The 18,954-nt window shown below is 45.0% G+C and overlaps 1 protein-coding gene across 1 annotated transcript; it reads right to left on the reverse strand.

Moving 5' to 3' along the window:
- Positions 1-13,974: 13,974 nt before the first annotated feature.
- Positions 13,975-18,652, reverse strand: LOC123040486 (uncharacterized). Its single transcript, XM_044463323.1, has 3 exons — positions 17,894-18,652; positions 15,447-16,319; positions 13,975-14,725 (listed from the first exon to the last, which is right to left on the reverse strand). Exons 1-2 carry the CDS (start codon positions 18,547-18,549, stop codon positions 16,259-16,261), a joined length of 717 nt encoding a protein of 238 aa, XP_044319258.1. The 5' UTR covers positions 18,550-18,652; the 3' UTR covers positions 13,975-14,725; positions 15,447-16,258.
- Positions 18,653-18,954: the final 302 nt, after the last annotated feature.

An 18,954-nucleotide genomic window follows, 5' to 3' on the forward strand; every position in this document is an offset into this window, starting at 1 on the left:
GTTTACTATGTTGTGTGCTTCTTTTCCGGTGATTGCTTCTTCGGGTTGGTTTCGATAACGTCGAGGTTGTGAGGATCCATTCGTCTACGACCGTTTGTCTTCTTCATGGACTCGTTCTTCTTCCTTGCGGGATTTCAGGCAAGATGATCATACCCTCGAAATCACTACTATCTTTGCTATGCTAGTTTGCTCGCTCTTATGCTATGCCAATGCTACGATGCCTACCACTTGCTTGTCAGCCACCCAAATTGCCATGTTCAGCCTCTAACCCACCATGTCCTAGCTAACCGTTGATTGGCTATGTTACCGCTTTGCTCAGCCCCTCTTATAGCGTTGTTAGTTGCAGGTGAAGATTGAAGTTTGTTCCTTGTTGGAACATGGAGATGTTGTTCCTTGTTGGAACATGTTTACTTGTTGGGATATCACAATATATCTTATTTAATTAATGCATCTATATACTTGGTAAAGGGTGGAAGGCTCGGCCTTATGCCTGGTGTTTTGTTCCACTCTTGCCGCCCTAGTTTCCGTCATATCGGTGTTATGTTCCCAGATTTTGCGTCCCTTACGCGGTTGGGCTATAATGGGAACCCCTTGACAGTTCGCCTTAAGTAAAGCTTCTCCATCAATGCCCAACATTGGTTTTACCATTCGCCACCTAGCCTCTTTTTCCCTTGGGTTTCGCGGACTCAAGGGTCATCTTTATTCTAACCCCCCCGGGCCAGTGCTCCTCTGAGTGTTGGTCCGAACTAGAGCCCTGTGCAGCGCCCCCTCGGGGAAACTCGAGGTTTGGTTTTAGTTGTACGGATTGCTCATCTGAGTGTGCCCTGAGAAAGAGATATGTGCAGCTCCTATCGGGATTTGTCGGCACATTCGGGCGGTGTTGCTGGTTTAGTTTTATCCTGTCGAAATGTCTTGTTGTACCGGGATACCGAGTCTGATCGGAACGTCTCGGGTGGAGGTCTATTCCTTCGTTGACCGTGAGAGCTTGTCATGGGCTAAGTTGGGACACCCCTGCAGGGATTTGAACTTTCGAAAGCCGTGCCCGCGGTTATGGGCAGATGGGAATTTGTTAACGTCCGGTTGTAGAAAACCCGAAGTTGACCTTAATTAAAATACATCAACCGCGTGTGTAACCATGATGGTCTCTTTCCGGCGGGGTCCGGGAAGTGAACATGGTTGTTGGAGTTATGCCTGACGTAGGTTGTTATAGGATCACTTCTTGAACATACTTTTATCGACCGTGCTTTGCCTTCTCTTCTCGCTCTCATTTGCGTATGTTAGCCACCATATATGCTAGTCGCTTGCTGCAGCTCCACCTTATTACCCCATCCTTCCTATAAGCTTAAATAGTCTTGATCTCACGGGTGCGAGATTGCTGAGTCCCTGTGGCTCACAGATACTTCCAAAAACCAGCTTGCAGGTGCCGTTGAGTCCGTGCAGATGACGCAACCAAGCTCAGGAGGAGCTCGATGAAGATCTTGTCCTTTGTATTGTTTCCGTTCTAGTTGCTCAGTAGTGGAGCCCAGTTGGGGTCGATCGGGGACCTTTGTCGCATTTGGGGTTCTTCTTTTATTTTGGTTCCGTAGTCGGACCTTGATTGTATCTGTATGATGTAATGCTTTATTCATGTAATTGTGTGAAGTGGCGATTGTAAGCCAGCTATGTACCTCTTTCCCTTATGTATTACATGGGTTGTGTGAAGATTACCTCACTTGCGACATTGCTTTCAATGCGGTTATGCCTCTAAGTCGTGCTTCGACACGTAGGAGATATAGCCGCATCGAGGGCGTTACAAGTTGGTATCAGAGCCTTCCCCGACCTTAGGAGCCCCATTGCTTGATCGTTTTTAGCAGCCGAGTTGTGTCTAGAAAAATGTTTTGAGTCATTTAGGAATTATATATCGGAGAGTTAGGAATTCTTTTTACTTCCCAGCCTCCTCATCGCTCTGGTAAGGCATCCTGACGTAGAGTTTTGACTCTTCTCTTCTCAAATTTCACTAAATTTTTTTTAGGATCACGCGGGTATCTTGGAATCGTTCCGATGGTTTTATGACGAGAACATTGTCTTGGTGCCTCCTGTCAGGGGTTTTGTGGAAGTGTCCCGGGGAGTTGAGCTCTGAGGTGTTGTCGTCATAATTTTATCGTTGCAATTCTGGAATACCTGAGTTTAGTTCGCCGACATCGAAAATCTCTTTTATGCAGTTGTTGGTGAGATAACCCCGATAACCCAGTACTGAGGTGAGTACGGGAGTATTGCCATAACTTGTATAACAGATGCTTTTCGAAGGTTGAGGTAGAGGATTTCCGAAGGTTTCTTGGTTATGTGTTGAAGGATGGATACAGCTGGATGTAGGATTTGCTAGTTTGGGTGAGATATTATGCTTCCCCTGTATCCCCAACACCTGATTGCATAACCGGAAAATTTCGGGAGTTTCATAGGTGGGAATTCAAGTAGCTCTTAGGATATCTTTCCGACAGATGTATGATATGAAATTGGGGTTCGAAGTCTAGTGGTCTGCCTATTCACGGTCGTTTTTACAGTGGTCTCGTTGTGTCTTAAAGAGTCCTTGGCTATGCCGACTCGGGGACGCTTCGTATGTCATGTGCACTGCCTTGTACATGATGGTGCTGTACGATCGAGCCCGTGTAGGCCCCACCACGAAAACTTCGGACGAAATCTCTATCATATGTTTGTTCCGGCTTATTCTGCAAGCCAGTCCTTTGTTTTTGTTTTGAGTTGTGGTATTCGAGTTGCTTCAATGTCAAGTGTTGATTCCATACCTTTCTGAAATGGTGTTCTCATACTCCGATGTGAATACCAATCCTTCTCGACAATCGAGATTGTCATGTCAATCCTTTTCAACCAGCGTCTTTCTCTTCAAGTGGATCCGATCATTTCAACATTCGCAAGATCACCTCTCAGTTCTCTCAACGGTGTTTGTTTCATCCGTCCCAAGTTGTTTTTGTTTTCCCGCCCTCCCACCCCTTTTTCTTCAAGGACTCAGATTTCTTAATCGAGTATCCATTTTATTGATGGGAAGTTTCTCCATTCTTTTCCGTCAATGTTCTTATCCGGTGATTCTCATGAAGATTCTAATGGAGCTTCAAGTTCGTCATTCCTCATTCCTTTCTCTTCTCCGGTGGATTCAAGTCAAGATTTGTCGATTATATCCCCTTTTTCTCGTCTCAAATACCTTCTCTTGACGGTGCTCCTCATATTTATTCATTTCTCGCTATTCTATTGTTCCGGAGTGCTCAAGATATCTCGAAGATTCATGTTTCCACTCTGCATTCGTTCAAGCTCTTTCGAGATTGGTATCTCATTCAAGTCATTTAATTCAACCGGTGCAACATCTCTTTTAAATCTTTTCAACGGTGTTCTTTTGAGTGGGCCCTAACCCACGGGTCTTTTCCCAGGATCTTACCTGACTCTTCTATTTTCCCAGAGCTATCCTAAATTCTTCTCTAAGTTTGACGTAAGAATGAGTTAAAATCAGTCAAATGCTTTTCTCCAAGATCTTTCAAATTCTTTTCATAGTTGGCTCAACCTCTTCTCTTTTGATTCTTCCGGTGTGCCTCAATAATTCTTGGTGGTGTTTCTCGTTGTCATTCTCATCATTTGAAGACCGAAGAAGAGTTTCTCTTTAATCTTGCTCTATTCTCTTCAAGATTCATGGTGCTAGCTTGTTGCCATCCTCTCATAATTGTTTTGATCGTGAGAATTCTTTTCACCCTTCCGGAGCAATTCAAGAGTCTTCTCAGTTTGTCATCCGGAGTCCATCAATTCAGATTTATTCATTCTCAGTTTGCAGTTATCATTCTCCGATCTTACCGGTGCCTTGTTCAAGTGATCTTTAATCGGCTCGTGCTCTCTTCGTTCTCATGTATCTAAATACCCTAAAGTATCTTCATTCATTTTGCAATTCTTCCCGGTGATTTGTGCATTTGCTACGTTCAATTTCAATTCTTACGGTGGTTCGTTCAAGAGTTCTCTTTCTTTGTTATCATATCAATTCATTCGTTCTTTCCAAATCCTACCGGTGGTTCGTTGAAGACCTTCTCAAGTTTACGCCATATCTCTCTTAATCCTTTCTACAAGAATAAGTGGTATGCCAAATCCGTTGCTTGTCATCAATTTAAATTGGTGAAGGATACGCATAACATAATTCTTATTTTGGTTTCATCCAAGTGATTAAGCCTTTCCTTCAGAGTTTGCTCAGGAGGAATAAATTCTTGGCTGCTTGTTGTTCATCTTTCTTCCGGAGTTCTAAGTTTTCCGCATTATCTCGTCGCGAAGCTCCATCTAAATCATCACAAGGCTTCACCTTGTGTTTCAACTTCTCTTTCTTTTTATCATCCTTTTATTACCGGAGTTCTTCATGGAGGCTCTACATGGTGGTTCGTCAAGGATTCTTTTCATTCTTCAATTGTTCTTCAAGATTTCTCTTGAAGTTAAGATCAGCCAAGCTATACTGAAAAATAAACATGGTGCTCAACACATGTTTTGTTTTGAGGAGTTCAAGCATTCTTCATCTTGCATTCCGAAGTGCAATTCTTTTGACCTTATCTTTTGAGGTGGTGTTAGGTCATTCTTAATAATTTCCCTTCGCGTTTCATGATTCACAAGTTTTCAAGAGTGACATATTTAAATCCATCTTTTTCTCTTTGTTCAAGAGATCTTTTCAACCGTCAATCTCTTCATTGGAGCTATCTTGGTATAGATTTCACCTAAAGCCTTCCCTAAGGAATGTTGCTATTTGGTGCTTATTAATGACCCAAGTTATCTCTTTTCCATCTTGATGGAACAAGTTTTCATCTCTTCGTTAATCTCAAGCAAGTAATTGTTCCGTTAGTGGCCGGTTGTCACCTCATAATGTTGAGATGTTTCCATAAGCCCACTACAAGCTTATTCGTTTCGTTTTTGGTTTTCCAACAACTCCGTTATAACCTTCTTGGAAGGGTGCTTGGCATTTTCTTCTCCATTCTTCTATTTCAATTATCTATCTCCTATTCTTTTGTTCCGGAGGCATTGTGATGTTGCTCTTTTCACTCCTCATCTCGGTTTGTCAAGATCATGTTCAATTCCTCCCATTTACAGTCGAAGTGCTGTCCAAATTATATCAGTCTTATTCCTTCTCTATCTTGTGTAACCGGAGTGTCGTGTCCTCTGCTCAAGTTCTTTTCACCGTATCAAGTCTTGCATAACTTCTCAACCGGAGTGCTACCCGAAGTTGTTTTCCCTTATTCCTCTTTTCTAACGGAGTGTTTTCAGCTTCGTCATTTCCGTTGTATTCTTTTCTCGAAATGGCTTAACATTTTCCAGGTTCTTTGGTCTCACTCGTTTGTCAAAGAAGCAACTTAGTTTTACCTCTTCTCTTTCTCTTCCGTTTTCCCTCCGGTGCCATTCTAGATCTCGGGACGAGATCCTCTCGTAGTGGTGGAGTGTTGTAACGCCCCGAGACCGATGTGCCAGGTGTCGTGCAGTTATTCGTTGTTGTTGTCTTGTCATTGGCTTGCGTGTTGCATCTCATCATGTCATCATGTGCATTGCATCATCATGTTTTAAAACTTGCATTCGTCCGGGTTCTCCGAGTTCTCTCCGTTGTCCGTTCTGAGCCCGACCACTCTCGCACGCGCCCGCGGCACCTCCGAAATATTATTTGATAAGTGGCATACAAATGTTCTCGGAATGGGATGGAACTTGTCGTGCGGTCTTATTATAGTGTAGGTAGACCGCCTGCCAAGTTTCATCGCATTCGGAGTTCGTTTGATAGCTCAACCGTTAAAATATAGCGGCAATAGTAGCCGGTCTAACGTCGGACGTTTTCGGTCTCCGGAAATAGTCGCCGGGCCTCCCTCTCTTCTCTTCTCTCAGCTCGAGACCGTCTGCACAGCCCACCTAGTCCATCCTCCTTCCCCTCTTCGCTTCCGGAGTTGCCCGATGCGATCGCGCGGTCCGAAACCCTCTCTGCACAGTGCATCGAACCCCTCACGCGAGCGCCCGAAAGCTGTCCCGGACCCGACTCGGACAGTCGTTACCGCTGTGTCCGGATCATCCCCAAACATCTACAAAATATCTTCATTTTATTATTCGGGCTATTTAACCTATTTATTTACGACCGCCCGATTATAATCGGACGGACCGGATTAATCCCTACCTAGTCCCCTGCCTATATAATCAGACCAAATCCCTAAAATTTAGGGATCTTGTCCCATCCACCCCATCGCCGCCGCCACCACTCCTCCTGCCTCCTCCTCCTTGGGATCTACTCCCAATCCACCTGCCCAACCGGAGCCGGCAACCACCTCCTCCTCTCGATCCCCTCGCAATCAGCCTCCTCCCCTCGATCCATGAGATCCTCAGCTCCTCGGCCACCAGCGACCGAACCCGCAGCTGGCAAGATGAGCCCCGTGCCGTCCCTTCCCTTCCTTCTCCTGTTTTGCTCTCTGTCTCTCAAATCCCTCTCTCGTCTCTGCCTCGTCTCGCAGGAAGCCAGGGAGCAGCGCTCCGAGCCAGCAGCCCGCCGCCCGGATCTCCTTCCTCGCCGGCCCTCCCTGCAGCCGCTGCCGCGCCATGGACGCCCGACCTCGCTGCGCCCCGGCCTCGTCCCTGCCTCCCGCCGGTGGAGCGACGCCGTGCCTGAGCCCCGCTGCCTCCTCTGCCCCGTGCCCTCTCCCTCGGTGCCCCTGTTCTCCTCCTCTCACATCTCTCTCTCGCTCTTGTGCTGCACAGGGAGCAACAGCCGTCGCCCGCCTCCCTCTGCCGTCGCCGGGAACGGAGCTCCTCCGCCCCAGCGCCGCTCCCTCCCCGCGCTAAGCCCCTGCGACGAGTCGCCGCCCTGCCTTCGCGCCAAGTCCCGCCGTCCGTCGCCTGAACCTGCGGCTGCTGCTTCTGTTCTTCAGATGCGAGAGCAGCGCCTCGTCGAAGCCGTTGACCGCGCCAGGCCCAGCGCCTCCCCCCTCGATCGGCCTTCTCCTCCCCTGCTTGACCCAGCTCCGCGCCAGCGCCCACGTGGGCCGCACCACCGAGCCGGCCCAAGTGCCGTGGTGAGCAGCTCCCCCTCTGTTGGCCCAGCAAGTGTAGATGTGGCCCATATCGTTTTTTTTCCTAACCTGCGAATTTGTCTAATTTCCCAGGATTTACAGTTTTACAGAAAAGTCCTTCAACTTCATGCATTTAATAACTCACAAAATATGCATCATATGTAAATAATTTAAACATGAAAAATGCTTAGTTTTTCATCTAGATTAATAATATGCCTTTTTCATCCCATCCTAAAATGCTTAAAATGTTGTTTGCATTAATTTGCCCCTATGCCATGCTAATACGGTTTTATTCATAACTAAATAACCGTAACTCCAATTTTAATAAACTTTATATGTAAATGGGGTAGAATTTTGCCAAGTTTAACGTGGTGCACTCATCTTGCATGTTTAACAACTCTAAAATATTGTTTAGGGCAGAACAGTACCAAATCTAAAATATGCTATGGGGATTTACCGGAATTGTTGTTCGTTGCTTCCGGCCTCATTTAAACTTGACTAGATAGGTAGTTTTACTTTGCTTCACCCTCTTGCCATGTTAACCAACATTTAATATTGTTGAGTACATAAACGAGATCAAACTAAATAACCTGTCGTGGTGTTTCGTCAATATGCAACTCGTTGCATATTGATCTCCACTTAATTTGTAGAACTGCTTGTGCACTTTGCCATGCCATGCTTCATTTAAACCGGACACGCATCATACTTGATTGTGCATCATGCCATGTTGTTGTGGTGGTTGTTTACTATGTTGTGTGCTTCTTTTCCGGTGATTGCTTCTTCGGGTTGGTTTCGATAACGTCGAGGTTGTGAGGATCCATTCGTCTACGACCGTTTGTCTTCTTCATGGACTCGTTCTTCTTCCTTGCGGGATTTCAGGCAAGATGATCATACCCTCGAAATCACTACTATCTTTGCTATGCTAGTTTGCTCGCTCTTATGCTATGCCAATGCTACGATGCCTACCACTTGCTTGTCAGCCACCCAAATTGCCATGTTCAGCCTCTAACCCACCATGTCCTAGCTAACCGTTGATTGGCTATGTTACCGCTTTGCTCAGCCCCTCTTATAGCGTTGTTAGTTGCAGGTGAAGATTGAAGTTTGTTCCTTGTTGGAACATGGAGATGTTGTTCCTTGTTGGAACATGTTTACTTGTTGGGATATCACAATATATCTTATTTAATTAATGCATCTATATACTTGGTAAAGGGTGGAAGGCTCGGCCTTATGCCTGGTGTTTTGTTCCACTCTTGCCGCCCTAGTTTCCGTCATATCGGTGTTATGTTCCCAGATTTTGCGTCCCTTACGCGGTTGGGCTATAATGGGAACCCCTTGACAGTTCGCCTTAAGTAAAGCTTCTCCATCAATGCCCAACATTGGTTTTACCATTCGCCACCTAGCCTCTTTTTCCCTTGGGTTTCGCGGACTCAAGGGTCATCTTTATTCTAACCCCCCCGGGCCAGTGCTCCTCTGAGTGTTGGTCCGAACTAGAGCCCTGTGCAGCGCCCCCTCGGGGAAACTCGAGGTTTGGTTTTAGTTGTACGGATTGCTCATCTGAGTGTGCCCTGAGAAAGAGATATGTGCAGCTCCTATCGGGATTTGTCGGCACATTCGGGCGGTGTTGCTGGTTTAGTTTTATCCTGTCGAAATGTCTTGTTGTACCGGGATACCGAGTCTGATCGGAACGTCTCGGGTGGAGGTCTATTCCTTCGTTGACCGTGAGAGCTTGTCATGGGCTAAGTTGGGACACCCCTGCAGGGATTTGAACTTTCGAAAGCCGTGCCCGCGGTTATGGGCAGATGGGAATTTGTTAACGTCCGGTTGTAGAAAACCCGAAGTTGACCTTAATTAAAATACATCAACCGCGTGTGTAACCATGATGGTCTCTTTCCGGCGGGGTCCGGGAAGTGAACATGGTTGTTGGAGTTATGCCTGACGTAGGTTGTTATAGGATCACTTCTTGAACATACTTTTATCGACCGTGCTTTGCCTTCTCTTCTCGCTCTCATTTGCGTATGTTAGCCACCATATATGCTAGTCGCTTGCTGCAGCTCCACCTTATTACCCCATCCTTCCTATAAGCTTAAATAGTCTTGATCTCGCGGGTGCGAGATTGCTGAGTCCCTGTGGCTCACAGATACTTCCAAAAACCAGCTTGCAGGTGCCGTTGAGTCCGTGCAGATGACGCAACCAAGCTCAGGAGGAGCTCGATGAAGATCTTGTCCTTTGTATTGTTTCCGTTCTAGTTGCTCAGTAGTGGAGCCCAGTTGGGGTCGATCGGGGACCTTTGTCGCATTTGGGGTTCTTCTTTTATTTTGGTTCCGTAGTCGGACCTTGATTGTATCTGTATGATGTAATGCTTTATTCATGTAATTGTGTGAAGTGGCGATTGTAAGCCAGCTATGTACCTCTTTCCCTTATGTATTACATGGGTTGTGTGAAGATTACCTCACTTGCGACATTGCTTTCAATGCGGTTATGCCTCTAAGTCGTGCTTCGACACGTAGGAGATATAGCCGCATCGAGGGCGTTACACATATTTTTACATAGATCGATGCCACTGAGTGTTCTGATCGTGCCACCGAGATGGGTCAAAAGTGTGTAACGGTTGGATTTTGTGTAGAGGCTATATATACCCCTCGTCCCCTTCTTCCTCAGTTTGGAGAGCCATCAGAAGGTGCCTACACTTCCACCATTCATTTTTTGAGAGAGAACCACCTACTCATGTGTTGACATCAACATATTCCATTCCTGCCATTTGAACCTTGATTTCTAGTCTTCCTTAAGTTGCTTTCCACTCAAATCCTTCTTTCACCATAGTCACATCTGTGAGAGAGAGTTGTGTGTTGGGGAGACTATCATTTGAAGCACAAGAGCAAGGACTTCATCAGCAACACACCGTCTATTACCTTTTGGAGAGTGGTGTCTCCTATATTGGTTAGGTGTCACTTGGGAGCCTCCGACATGATGTGGAGTTGAACCAAAAAGTTTGTAAGGGCAATGAGATCGCCTACTTCGTGAATATATATACCCGAGTGAGGTAAGTCCTTCGTGGGCGATGGCTATGGTGGGATAGATAAGGTTGCTTCTTTGTGGACCCTTCATGGGTGGAGCCTTGGTTTCACGACCTAGGAGAGTATGACGTATGGTGAGGGTAACTATCACCGTAGAGGTCCTTACTTTGATGGTACAAATTTTGCTAGTTGAAGCATAAAATGAAAATGCATATTCTTGGTCATAACCTGCCGTTTGGGCTGATGTTCGTATTGGCTTGCAAGGTGAATTCCTTGAAGATGGTAGAGAACCAGATCATGAAGCGACTACAGAAGAAATGAGGATGTTGCAATACAATTCTCAAGCTTGTGATATTCTCTTCGATGGATTGTGTCCCGAAGAATTCAACAAAATCAGCCACCTTGAGAATGCAAAGGAAATTTGGGATACTTTGGTTGATATGCACGAAGGTACCGAGTGCGTCAAGGAATCCAAGTTGGATGTGCTTCAAAGTCAACTTGACAAGTTCAAGATGAAGGATGATGAAGGAGTCGCCAAAATGTACTCTAGGCTTGCTCTCATCACAAATGAGATTGTCGGATTAGGAAGTGAAGAAATGACCGACAAATTCACCATCAAGAAGATCCTTAGAGCCTTTGATGGAAAATATGATGCCGTGTGCACATTAATCCAAACGATGGCAAACTACAAAGATCTCAAGCCCACGAAAGTCATTGGTAGAAATGTTGCTCATGAGATGTCAATCAAGGATAAGGAAGAGCTCCATAAAAAGTCAAGTGGTGCATACAAAGCTTCAAATGATGCTCCCACAACATCAAGTGCCAAGCTAGTCTTCAATGAAGAATTGAGCTTAATGGCAAAGAACTTCAGCAAATTCTACAAGAGTAGAAGCAAAGATAGAAGCTCCAAGTCAAGGTCCTACAATGAGAAAAGATCTTCTAGAGAGTGTACGACACCCTACAAGAAAAGAGAAGACTTACCAAAAAGGAGGAGTAGAAGATATGAATCATGTCCAAGAGAGAGAAGGAGTAGAGATGATCGTTATGAACGAAGACCCTCTGGAAGAGGAAATGATTCAGAAAGGAAGAACAAGTCATCAAAGAGCTACAGAAGACGAAGACATTAAGCTCATGTTGGTGAATGAGTTTCTGGCCCTAACTCCGACAACTACTCCAAGAGAAGTTACCACTCCGACTACGAATATACTCAAGATGAAGGTGTTGCCAGTCTTGCTCTAGTGTCATCCAACTCTCATGACATATTTGATTCACCAAATGAAGAAATTCGAAGATGCTTCATGACTAAAGGCCCCAAGGTATCACACCCCGAGTATTTTGATAACAATAGTGATGAAGATGATTTGCTTGTTGACAAAACTAGTGATGAAAACTATGATGAACTTACTAGTAATCATGCTAATCAAGATGAAACAAATGACAATAATAAGAAGGAGAGTGAGCATCTAACTAAAGAACTAAACACTCTTAAGTTAGCTGAAGAAGCAACTCAAGAGGATCATATAGAGCTCCTAAGAACTCATGAGAAGCTACGCTTCGGGAAGCTAAATTTAGAGCAAGAGCATGAGTTTCTAAAAGCTATCAATGATGATCTTCAAAAGAAGAGTTCTTCTTACATTGTCAAACGTCTCCTCTTGTCCACTTACATGCCACAAGTTAAATCTAGTAACAAGAGCAAGGAACATTCTTCTTCTAGTATTAACAATAACCATGCTGAATCTAGTATTGTTGTTTCTAGTAATTCTATTGATTCCACTAATGATTCTCTTAGCCAAGTTACACTTGAGCAAGAAAATACCTTATTGAAGGGAATTATAGAGAAAGGTGTTTACAACAGCCTTGCCCGGAGTAAGCAATTTGGAAAATTGTACGCAAGCAAGGAAGGCACCGGAAGAATCAAGGTGTTGGTTTTGAACGGAAGTTCAATGCCAATGGAGTTGAATGGAAGGAAGATCAATATATACTCCAAGACGAAGTTTGTTCCTGAACAAGAGAAGTATGACCCCACTTCTTTTGAAGGAACACAAACTCAAGATGATCTTCCACCACAAGACCACAAGCTAAAAGGCAAGGACAAGCTTCAAGAAGAGATTGACTCATTTGAAGAAGCACCTAAAGCCATGGTCAAGTGGGTTCCCAAGACTACTTCAAGCTCTACTTCATCAACTTCGACTACAATTCCAAGGATTCCATCAAGTTGATGTGGATCCCAAAGAAGAATAACTAGAGTGTTCTTGAGGGTGACTCTGCCAACATACTTCACTCATATTCATTTTGGCAAGGACTTGTGCGGCCAACTTTCACATCTTGCACGAGTTCATGGAGTCACAAACCCTCTTATTTGTAAGACAAGGGAGAAGGTAACCCAATGCTTTCATGGACATCGTCATGTGTGAAATTCACTCTATGTCTATGGATATCCTTGTATGTTCCTTGTGGGACTAACCCATGTAGGTATTGAAAGTGCAAAACTCTGAAGGATTGCTCCGAACTTTTGATGGACCACATCAACATTGAGCATCCACATCTTCTATCTACATGAAGTCATCATCGACAAAACCCAAGGTTACCTCATCCCTCTTAAGGGGGATATCACATCTAGGAGGAGCTTTGCTCTAAAAACTGAGCTAAAGCAACTCTAATGGTGTGAACACATTAATGCTTTATGAAAAAATGGTAACCCCACTTGTGCTTAAACGATGAGTATGATCTATGATCAAATGTTCTCGTTTGACTCCTAAGTCAATATACTCATATATAGATGACCTAGTCATCGCCAATTGCTTCATAGATGCTAGAATTGGTTATGCATGTTTGGCACATATTTCATTTGCTATTTTATTATGTGAGCATGTTGGTTTGCATATTTTCTTCATTTGAGAACATCCATTTGTTGTTTTGAATGTCTTGTTTTTTCTGGCCAAGTGGATGTACAAGAATGCCTAAGAACCTTCTCTAGCTATCTATGCTTTTCTTGTCTCAAATTCTTTTCATGCTGCATCACAAAATTGAACAAATCTTTTTTGGACCCTCCGGGTGACTGGGTGAGGTGCACTCGGAGCAGACTAGCCTTTGCATTCCTGCATAGTATTAGAGAGTATAAAGCAAATATTCCTCCTGCCAAATATACAGAACAATCATTACTAAACATAAAGCTCAAGGAAAAGTACTATTCTCTAATCTATTTGCTCTGATGTTTGACCTCTAATCTTAAGTTGAAGTAGCTTTAACTATTAACTAAGTGGCCTGTGAATATACTGGATGCTGACTCTAAATATAAGAGGGGGGAAACCATTTCAATCTTTCTAGGATCTCTGTGAGGACCTGAGTTTCAGAAATGCATCATGCTGGTGACAATGCAAATAGTTTTAGTATCTTAGTAAAACAGAAGCGTGAGTGGCACATATCTCGAAATAATAGTTTTAGCCTGAGTGGCTTGTATCTCGAAATTAGTTTTCTCCTTTCCATAATGTCAAATCCAGATGCACATGAAGTTTTGCATTTACGACAGAGGTTCCACAATCTGACGCAGGATGTTGAATTTGGTCATGACGTGCATTGCATGTGACACAGTTACTAGTAAGAACAAGAGGTCTAGTTATGTTTAGTAACACCACAAATGCACTCAACATATTTATGAGTTTTAGAATTCCTATAGAAGAAAAACGAAAGGACGTGACAGACAGTAACTAATTTTATATGTAACTCAAGCAAAAACTATGCACATGAAGCAAACGCATTCTTAAGAGAACTTCAAACAAGTTTAATCACAACTAACATTAAGAATATGGTCAAAAAGCATACATGTTTAACATAAAAGGCAGGCCCAGGAGACATTCAAGCTTGAGTTGGGTTTCTTTCAAAATAGTAGTTAGATATATATAGGACTGAATGCCTGCAATACTTCTGTATCATATGTCATAATGTCATAAACTCCTATCCCAGAAAGGCAGCAAAACCATATGAACAAGGCAGGTCCAACAGCAAGACCGACTTTGAATGTTCCAAACCTTTACAGACTCAAGAACAATGAGAAATGCAGAAAAAAACAAAATAGAAGGTGACTATCCTGCACTTCTATGCAGTAACACATTTTTCTATTTAACCGGCTAATACCAACCAACATATTCAAGGTCAGCTTCATTAAAACTAGATATTCCAACCTTCAAGCCTTTGACAGCAGTTATCACTGCAGATTTTACCGACAGGAAAGTAATACTGTGAGAAGATGAAAACTGGTAACACAATTGTACTTCTGAAAGAAAATATGTAAGATCATAAGACTAGGTGAAGAGAAATACGACGAACAATGCATCAGAAATACTCCCTCCGTTCCTAAATGTAAGTCTTTGTAGAGATTTCACTATGAACTAGATACGGATGTATATAGATGTATTTTAAGTATGGATTCATTCATTTTGATCCGTATGTAGTCCATCTAGTGGAATCTCTACAAAGACTTACATTTAGGAATGGAGGGAGTATATGAACCTGACATTGCTGGTGTGACAACACCATCCACTATCACCATAGAAGTACCAAAGAGAATAAGCATCAAAAGTAGCTTCTTCAGCGTAGATGAAGTCTCAAGGTGCTCCTTGATCCACAAAGACATCTTGAGTTCGACCAATGGTACCTTGAGTTGGAAACCTGATATACGGTTGTCAGAGAGCAATTAGTTAGGGAACTAGCCTTTGCATTTCTGCATTTTATAGAGAGTATAAAGCAAACATTCCTCCTGCCAAATATACAGAACAATCATTATTAAACGTGAAGCTCAAGGAAAAGTACTATTCTCTAATCTATTTCCAGTGGTATGGCATTAATATACAGTGATATCCCTTCTCCATCATCATTTCCCCATAAAACAATCAGAGTATGCTTCAGCAAATGGAATTAAATCAAGTGTATATTACGAGAGGAAAAATGCATTGCCCTCACTCACTCATCAGCGGTACCTCTAATTAGGCTACCACTCCTCAATGCACCCTCTGCCACTCTTTCCAGCATTAATAGCTTTGTAATCCAAATTCAGGCCAAATGAGTTACAATAGAGCAATCTCTCTATTTCAGTTGTAGCAGCAGCAGGCAATAAATAAATAGAGCTAAAGGCATGAGAAAGTTGCATGTAGTAATCTTAACAGTAGCCTTTTCAGGAAGTTACTTCCTATCCTTTAAAAAACCACATATACTAATTCTAAGAGCATGCCTACATTTTGTAAAAACTGGAACTAAACAACTGAGGTTTACAATCTAAGTCGGTGTCTTATTTCCATTTACATCTATATGCATGTTCCAAATGCTTGATTCAAGGATTAAAATGGCAAACAACTTGAGTTCCAGCAAACCAATTATAGCTAGAAACTTTTACCTGATTGAGTAGCTCCATCAGAATACGCTGAACTTCTCGTCAGCCCCAGCATGAGCATCGAATCGAGCACTGGCTATAGCGTCAACCTCATTGATGAATATTATAGCCGGGGCATTCTCTTCAGCTACGCAGAATACATCAGATAAATGATAGTATGATACAATGCATCAACAAAAGACGTGATAACCTAAGAAAAGCTTCACATAGCAATCTTTGTGATAAACCCTAACAAGAATATATGAACCACTACCAGAATCATTAAGAAGCATACGCAATATAGTGGTAGCATCATAGGCTATATCAACAACACTTTACTTGTCTTGGTAATGCATACAGTAACTAAATGTTTTTTGCATGTAAGATGTATACAGAACACAAACAAAAAGGAAGTCATGACAGATGTTCACACGCACTGCTTAGGTATAGTCTTAAGTCTTAACCTTGTGTTAACAGATCTCCCCGAACACTTCAGTTCAAACAAGTCCAACTTTTTACACTGGAGTCTTGAGCATAAACAAGGAAACCAAACCGACACGGCAACAGCTAACAAAATAGGCATTTATCACATGGTCAAAGCTTAACACATGCTATATTTTTGTAAGAACAAAAGGACAACGGAAATACTGAATGCATAAACAAGGTTAACAAATGCATGTTACAACTATCCGCGTCTTGCCTCACTCAAGTACATCTGCACAAACTCTGAACCAATTACTCAGATAAAAGCAGCAGTAGTGTGATGTGCCACCGCTTTAGCAAGCATGGTCTTGCCAGTGCCTGAAGGACCATAGAGCAGTACAACTCATGGTGTCTCAATGGTAGCTCGACTGCCTCCTGGATTTCTTGTTTTTGGATATCACATCCTCCAGTGTCCTAAACATAATCAGAACAGAGCAGATTGTTATTGACTTTCTTTTATGTGTGAAACAACTGCAGTAAGTAACAAAGATACAAACTCGATAAAATGAAAAGTTTCGGTCATGTTATGCACATAATTTTCCGCAAACATTTTAACAATCTTGGTCAACCTTAATGATAGGAAAATAAGACATAGGCTTAAATCAAATCATTGCATGGTGCATGGGCATACAGATGCTGAAGTAAGAACGCCAGAAGTAGCACTAAACCATTTTCACAGTACTATGGTAATTTGAGATCATCTGTTTATGTTCGCAAGAGTAGTTTATGATCTAAGACTAAAAGGAAATGCACCAGCAGTACTAAAATGCCGGCCAGTCTCCAAAACTGATCCCAGCATTTTAAACAGTCCCTAGCAAGAACACAAATGTGGAAGCAAGTCAATGCAAAGCTATCTTCTCTTGTTTATCAGAAATGCACCCTAATTAGGCATTCACAAAATTAAGAGCAAAGTCTAGCTTGCAAACCACAAGTACCAGCACTGATACTACACAGGGCAACATCAAATCTACCGAAGGTTAACTAAAATTTCGCATAGCACAGGCTTCTCACAGACGTGAACAACCCAACAGAACCCGCACTGCACAGGCAAGCCCATCTGACAGTATTACGACATGACAGCCCAAACCAACCTAACGAACCTCAGCAACCCACTGTCAGGCCCTGTAACTGACAAAACAGCCGAGGACACGAGGCACTTGGACACTTGGTGGAGATGGAGTCTCTGAAGCTGGATGTCAAAACTCTGCAGCGACAAAGAGAAGACGACCGCAAGGAATTCTCGGATTTCTGCAAGCAAGTTAACAACAACTTCATGGTCATGCAAGGTTACTTGACAAACATGCAAGCTAGCCGCCTGGATAAGCTCATCTCTGCAATAGTTACTGAGCCAAGAGCAGATGAGGGACAAACTCCTCCACCTGGAACTATCCGGTTCGGGGATTTACCTACAACACCTACGCAGGGTGCAGTGAACAAAGAAGTGCCTAATTCATCCCCAGGGCAGGGCAGTGTCAACATTGCAGAGAAACCACACCCACCTACTCAGATCAGATGTGCCCAGTTAATTAAACCCATCCCAGCCCTCCACTGGAACGACACCCAGTAAATGATGGGAGAGCACCATTGCATGACATCAACAGAAAGGAGTTAAATCTAGATTGACGGTAAAACTGGAGACTATCAAATACACAAATACACCCATTCCAAGCAAGCTCATGATCATATGCACAAACACCTAGCGAGCAACCATGCAGTATCATTGTCTCAACACTCCAGACCCGGTAAAACTTCATCAGCCCCACGCCACATACTCGTACAAGCAATTGCGCTAAGCAGGAACGTCTAAGTTTTAGCACGAGATATCCATCGACGGCACAGATGGCGACAAGAAGGCAATACCACGAACAGCTTGAGCGCAGCCTCTCGCCTAGGTAATATCTCAAACACCAAGCGCGCAACGAAACTGAGGCCACTTTAATACGCCGTGGCCGCTGGGAGAGGATGGGAGAGCTGGTGGCGGTACATACAGGGGAAGCTTCGACGTCGAACGAGCCGGCGCGGCCCAGGAGCTGGCGCAGCAGCGCCCCCTCCACATCCTCTTGAGCGTCCGAGTAGCCGCCACCGCCACCACGGTTGCCGAGGGCGACTGTGGGGTTGCAGTGCCCCCGTCACCTTGGGTACGGAGAGGAGGGGCACGCCCCGTACGCCGCGCTCGCCGGTCGGTCCATGCCGCTGCCTCCTCGAAGCAAGCCTCAGCGGCGGCGCTCGCCGTCGCTCTGCACACCGCGCCGCCGCGGCCATCGACGCGCTCCCCGTCGCCCCGCGCGGCCAAATGCAGCCGACGTGGCCCGCCAATCGCCGTGAGGCCAAACCTCCGGCCGCGCGGCACGAGGCACGCCGTTCGACGGCGTTGGCGGGGAACGAGCCGACCCGCGCCGCGGGCCGGTGCGGACGAGGCGCTGCCGCAGCAGCGCGTCCTCCTGATCACGCCCTTCAGCGTCCGGGCAGATGAACTGGCCGGAGGGCCCACGCCCTGCCCGCGGCGCTCGCCGCCCGGCCCACGCCGCCGCCCCTCGAAGCGATCTCCAGCGGGCGGCGCTCGATGTCGCTCCGCGCGCCGCGCCGCCGTCGCCCCCGCGTCAGGCGGCCGCTCTCCGTGAGGCCGAACCGCCGGCGGCGGCATGTCGTGCGCCGCTCGATGGCGTCGATGTCGAAGCAGGGGAAGGAAGGATGGTGGGGAGGACTGGGCATATTCCCTCTCCCTCTCCCTCGTCCGGGCGGTGCGGGCCCCGGTGGGCAGTGTCTCGGAGGTAAAACTCGGCCATCTCTCCTGGATATACTGGCTCCACGCCAGACGCCACAGCTCTCCTCACCTGCTGGAGGAGGGAGTGCTTGCTTGGCAAGAAAGGCGGGATTTGGCTGGCTTAATTAGGAGGCGTCTCACGTGCCGCGCTGCGATGTGGACGTGCCGTAAGTAACTCTCCGAAGACAGCCGGAATGATTGGGTGGGCCCACGCGACGATTCTGTCGTGCGTCCCCGCCACGCCAGGGTATCCAGCCCCGCATCTCAGATGAAACCTGTGTTTCT

This window comes from Triticum aestivum, chromosome 2B (genome assembly GCF_018294505.1).
Source record: "Triticum aestivum cultivar Chinese Spring chromosome 2B, IWGSC CS RefSeq v2.1, whole genome shotgun sequence".
NCBI classification, from domain to species: Eukaryota; Viridiplantae; Streptophyta; class Magnoliopsida; order Poales; family Poaceae; genus Triticum; species Triticum aestivum.

Coding starts and splice junctions, on each gene's coding strand:
- LOC123040486 (XM_044463323.1), bottom strand. CDS start 18,549: ATGCCGCCGCCGGCGGTTCGGCCTCACGGAGAGCGGCCGCCTGACGCG. Junction 16,320..17,893: donor TCGACGTCGAAGCTTCCCCT/GTATGTACCGCC, acceptor GATTATGTTTAG/GACACTGGAGGATGTGATAT.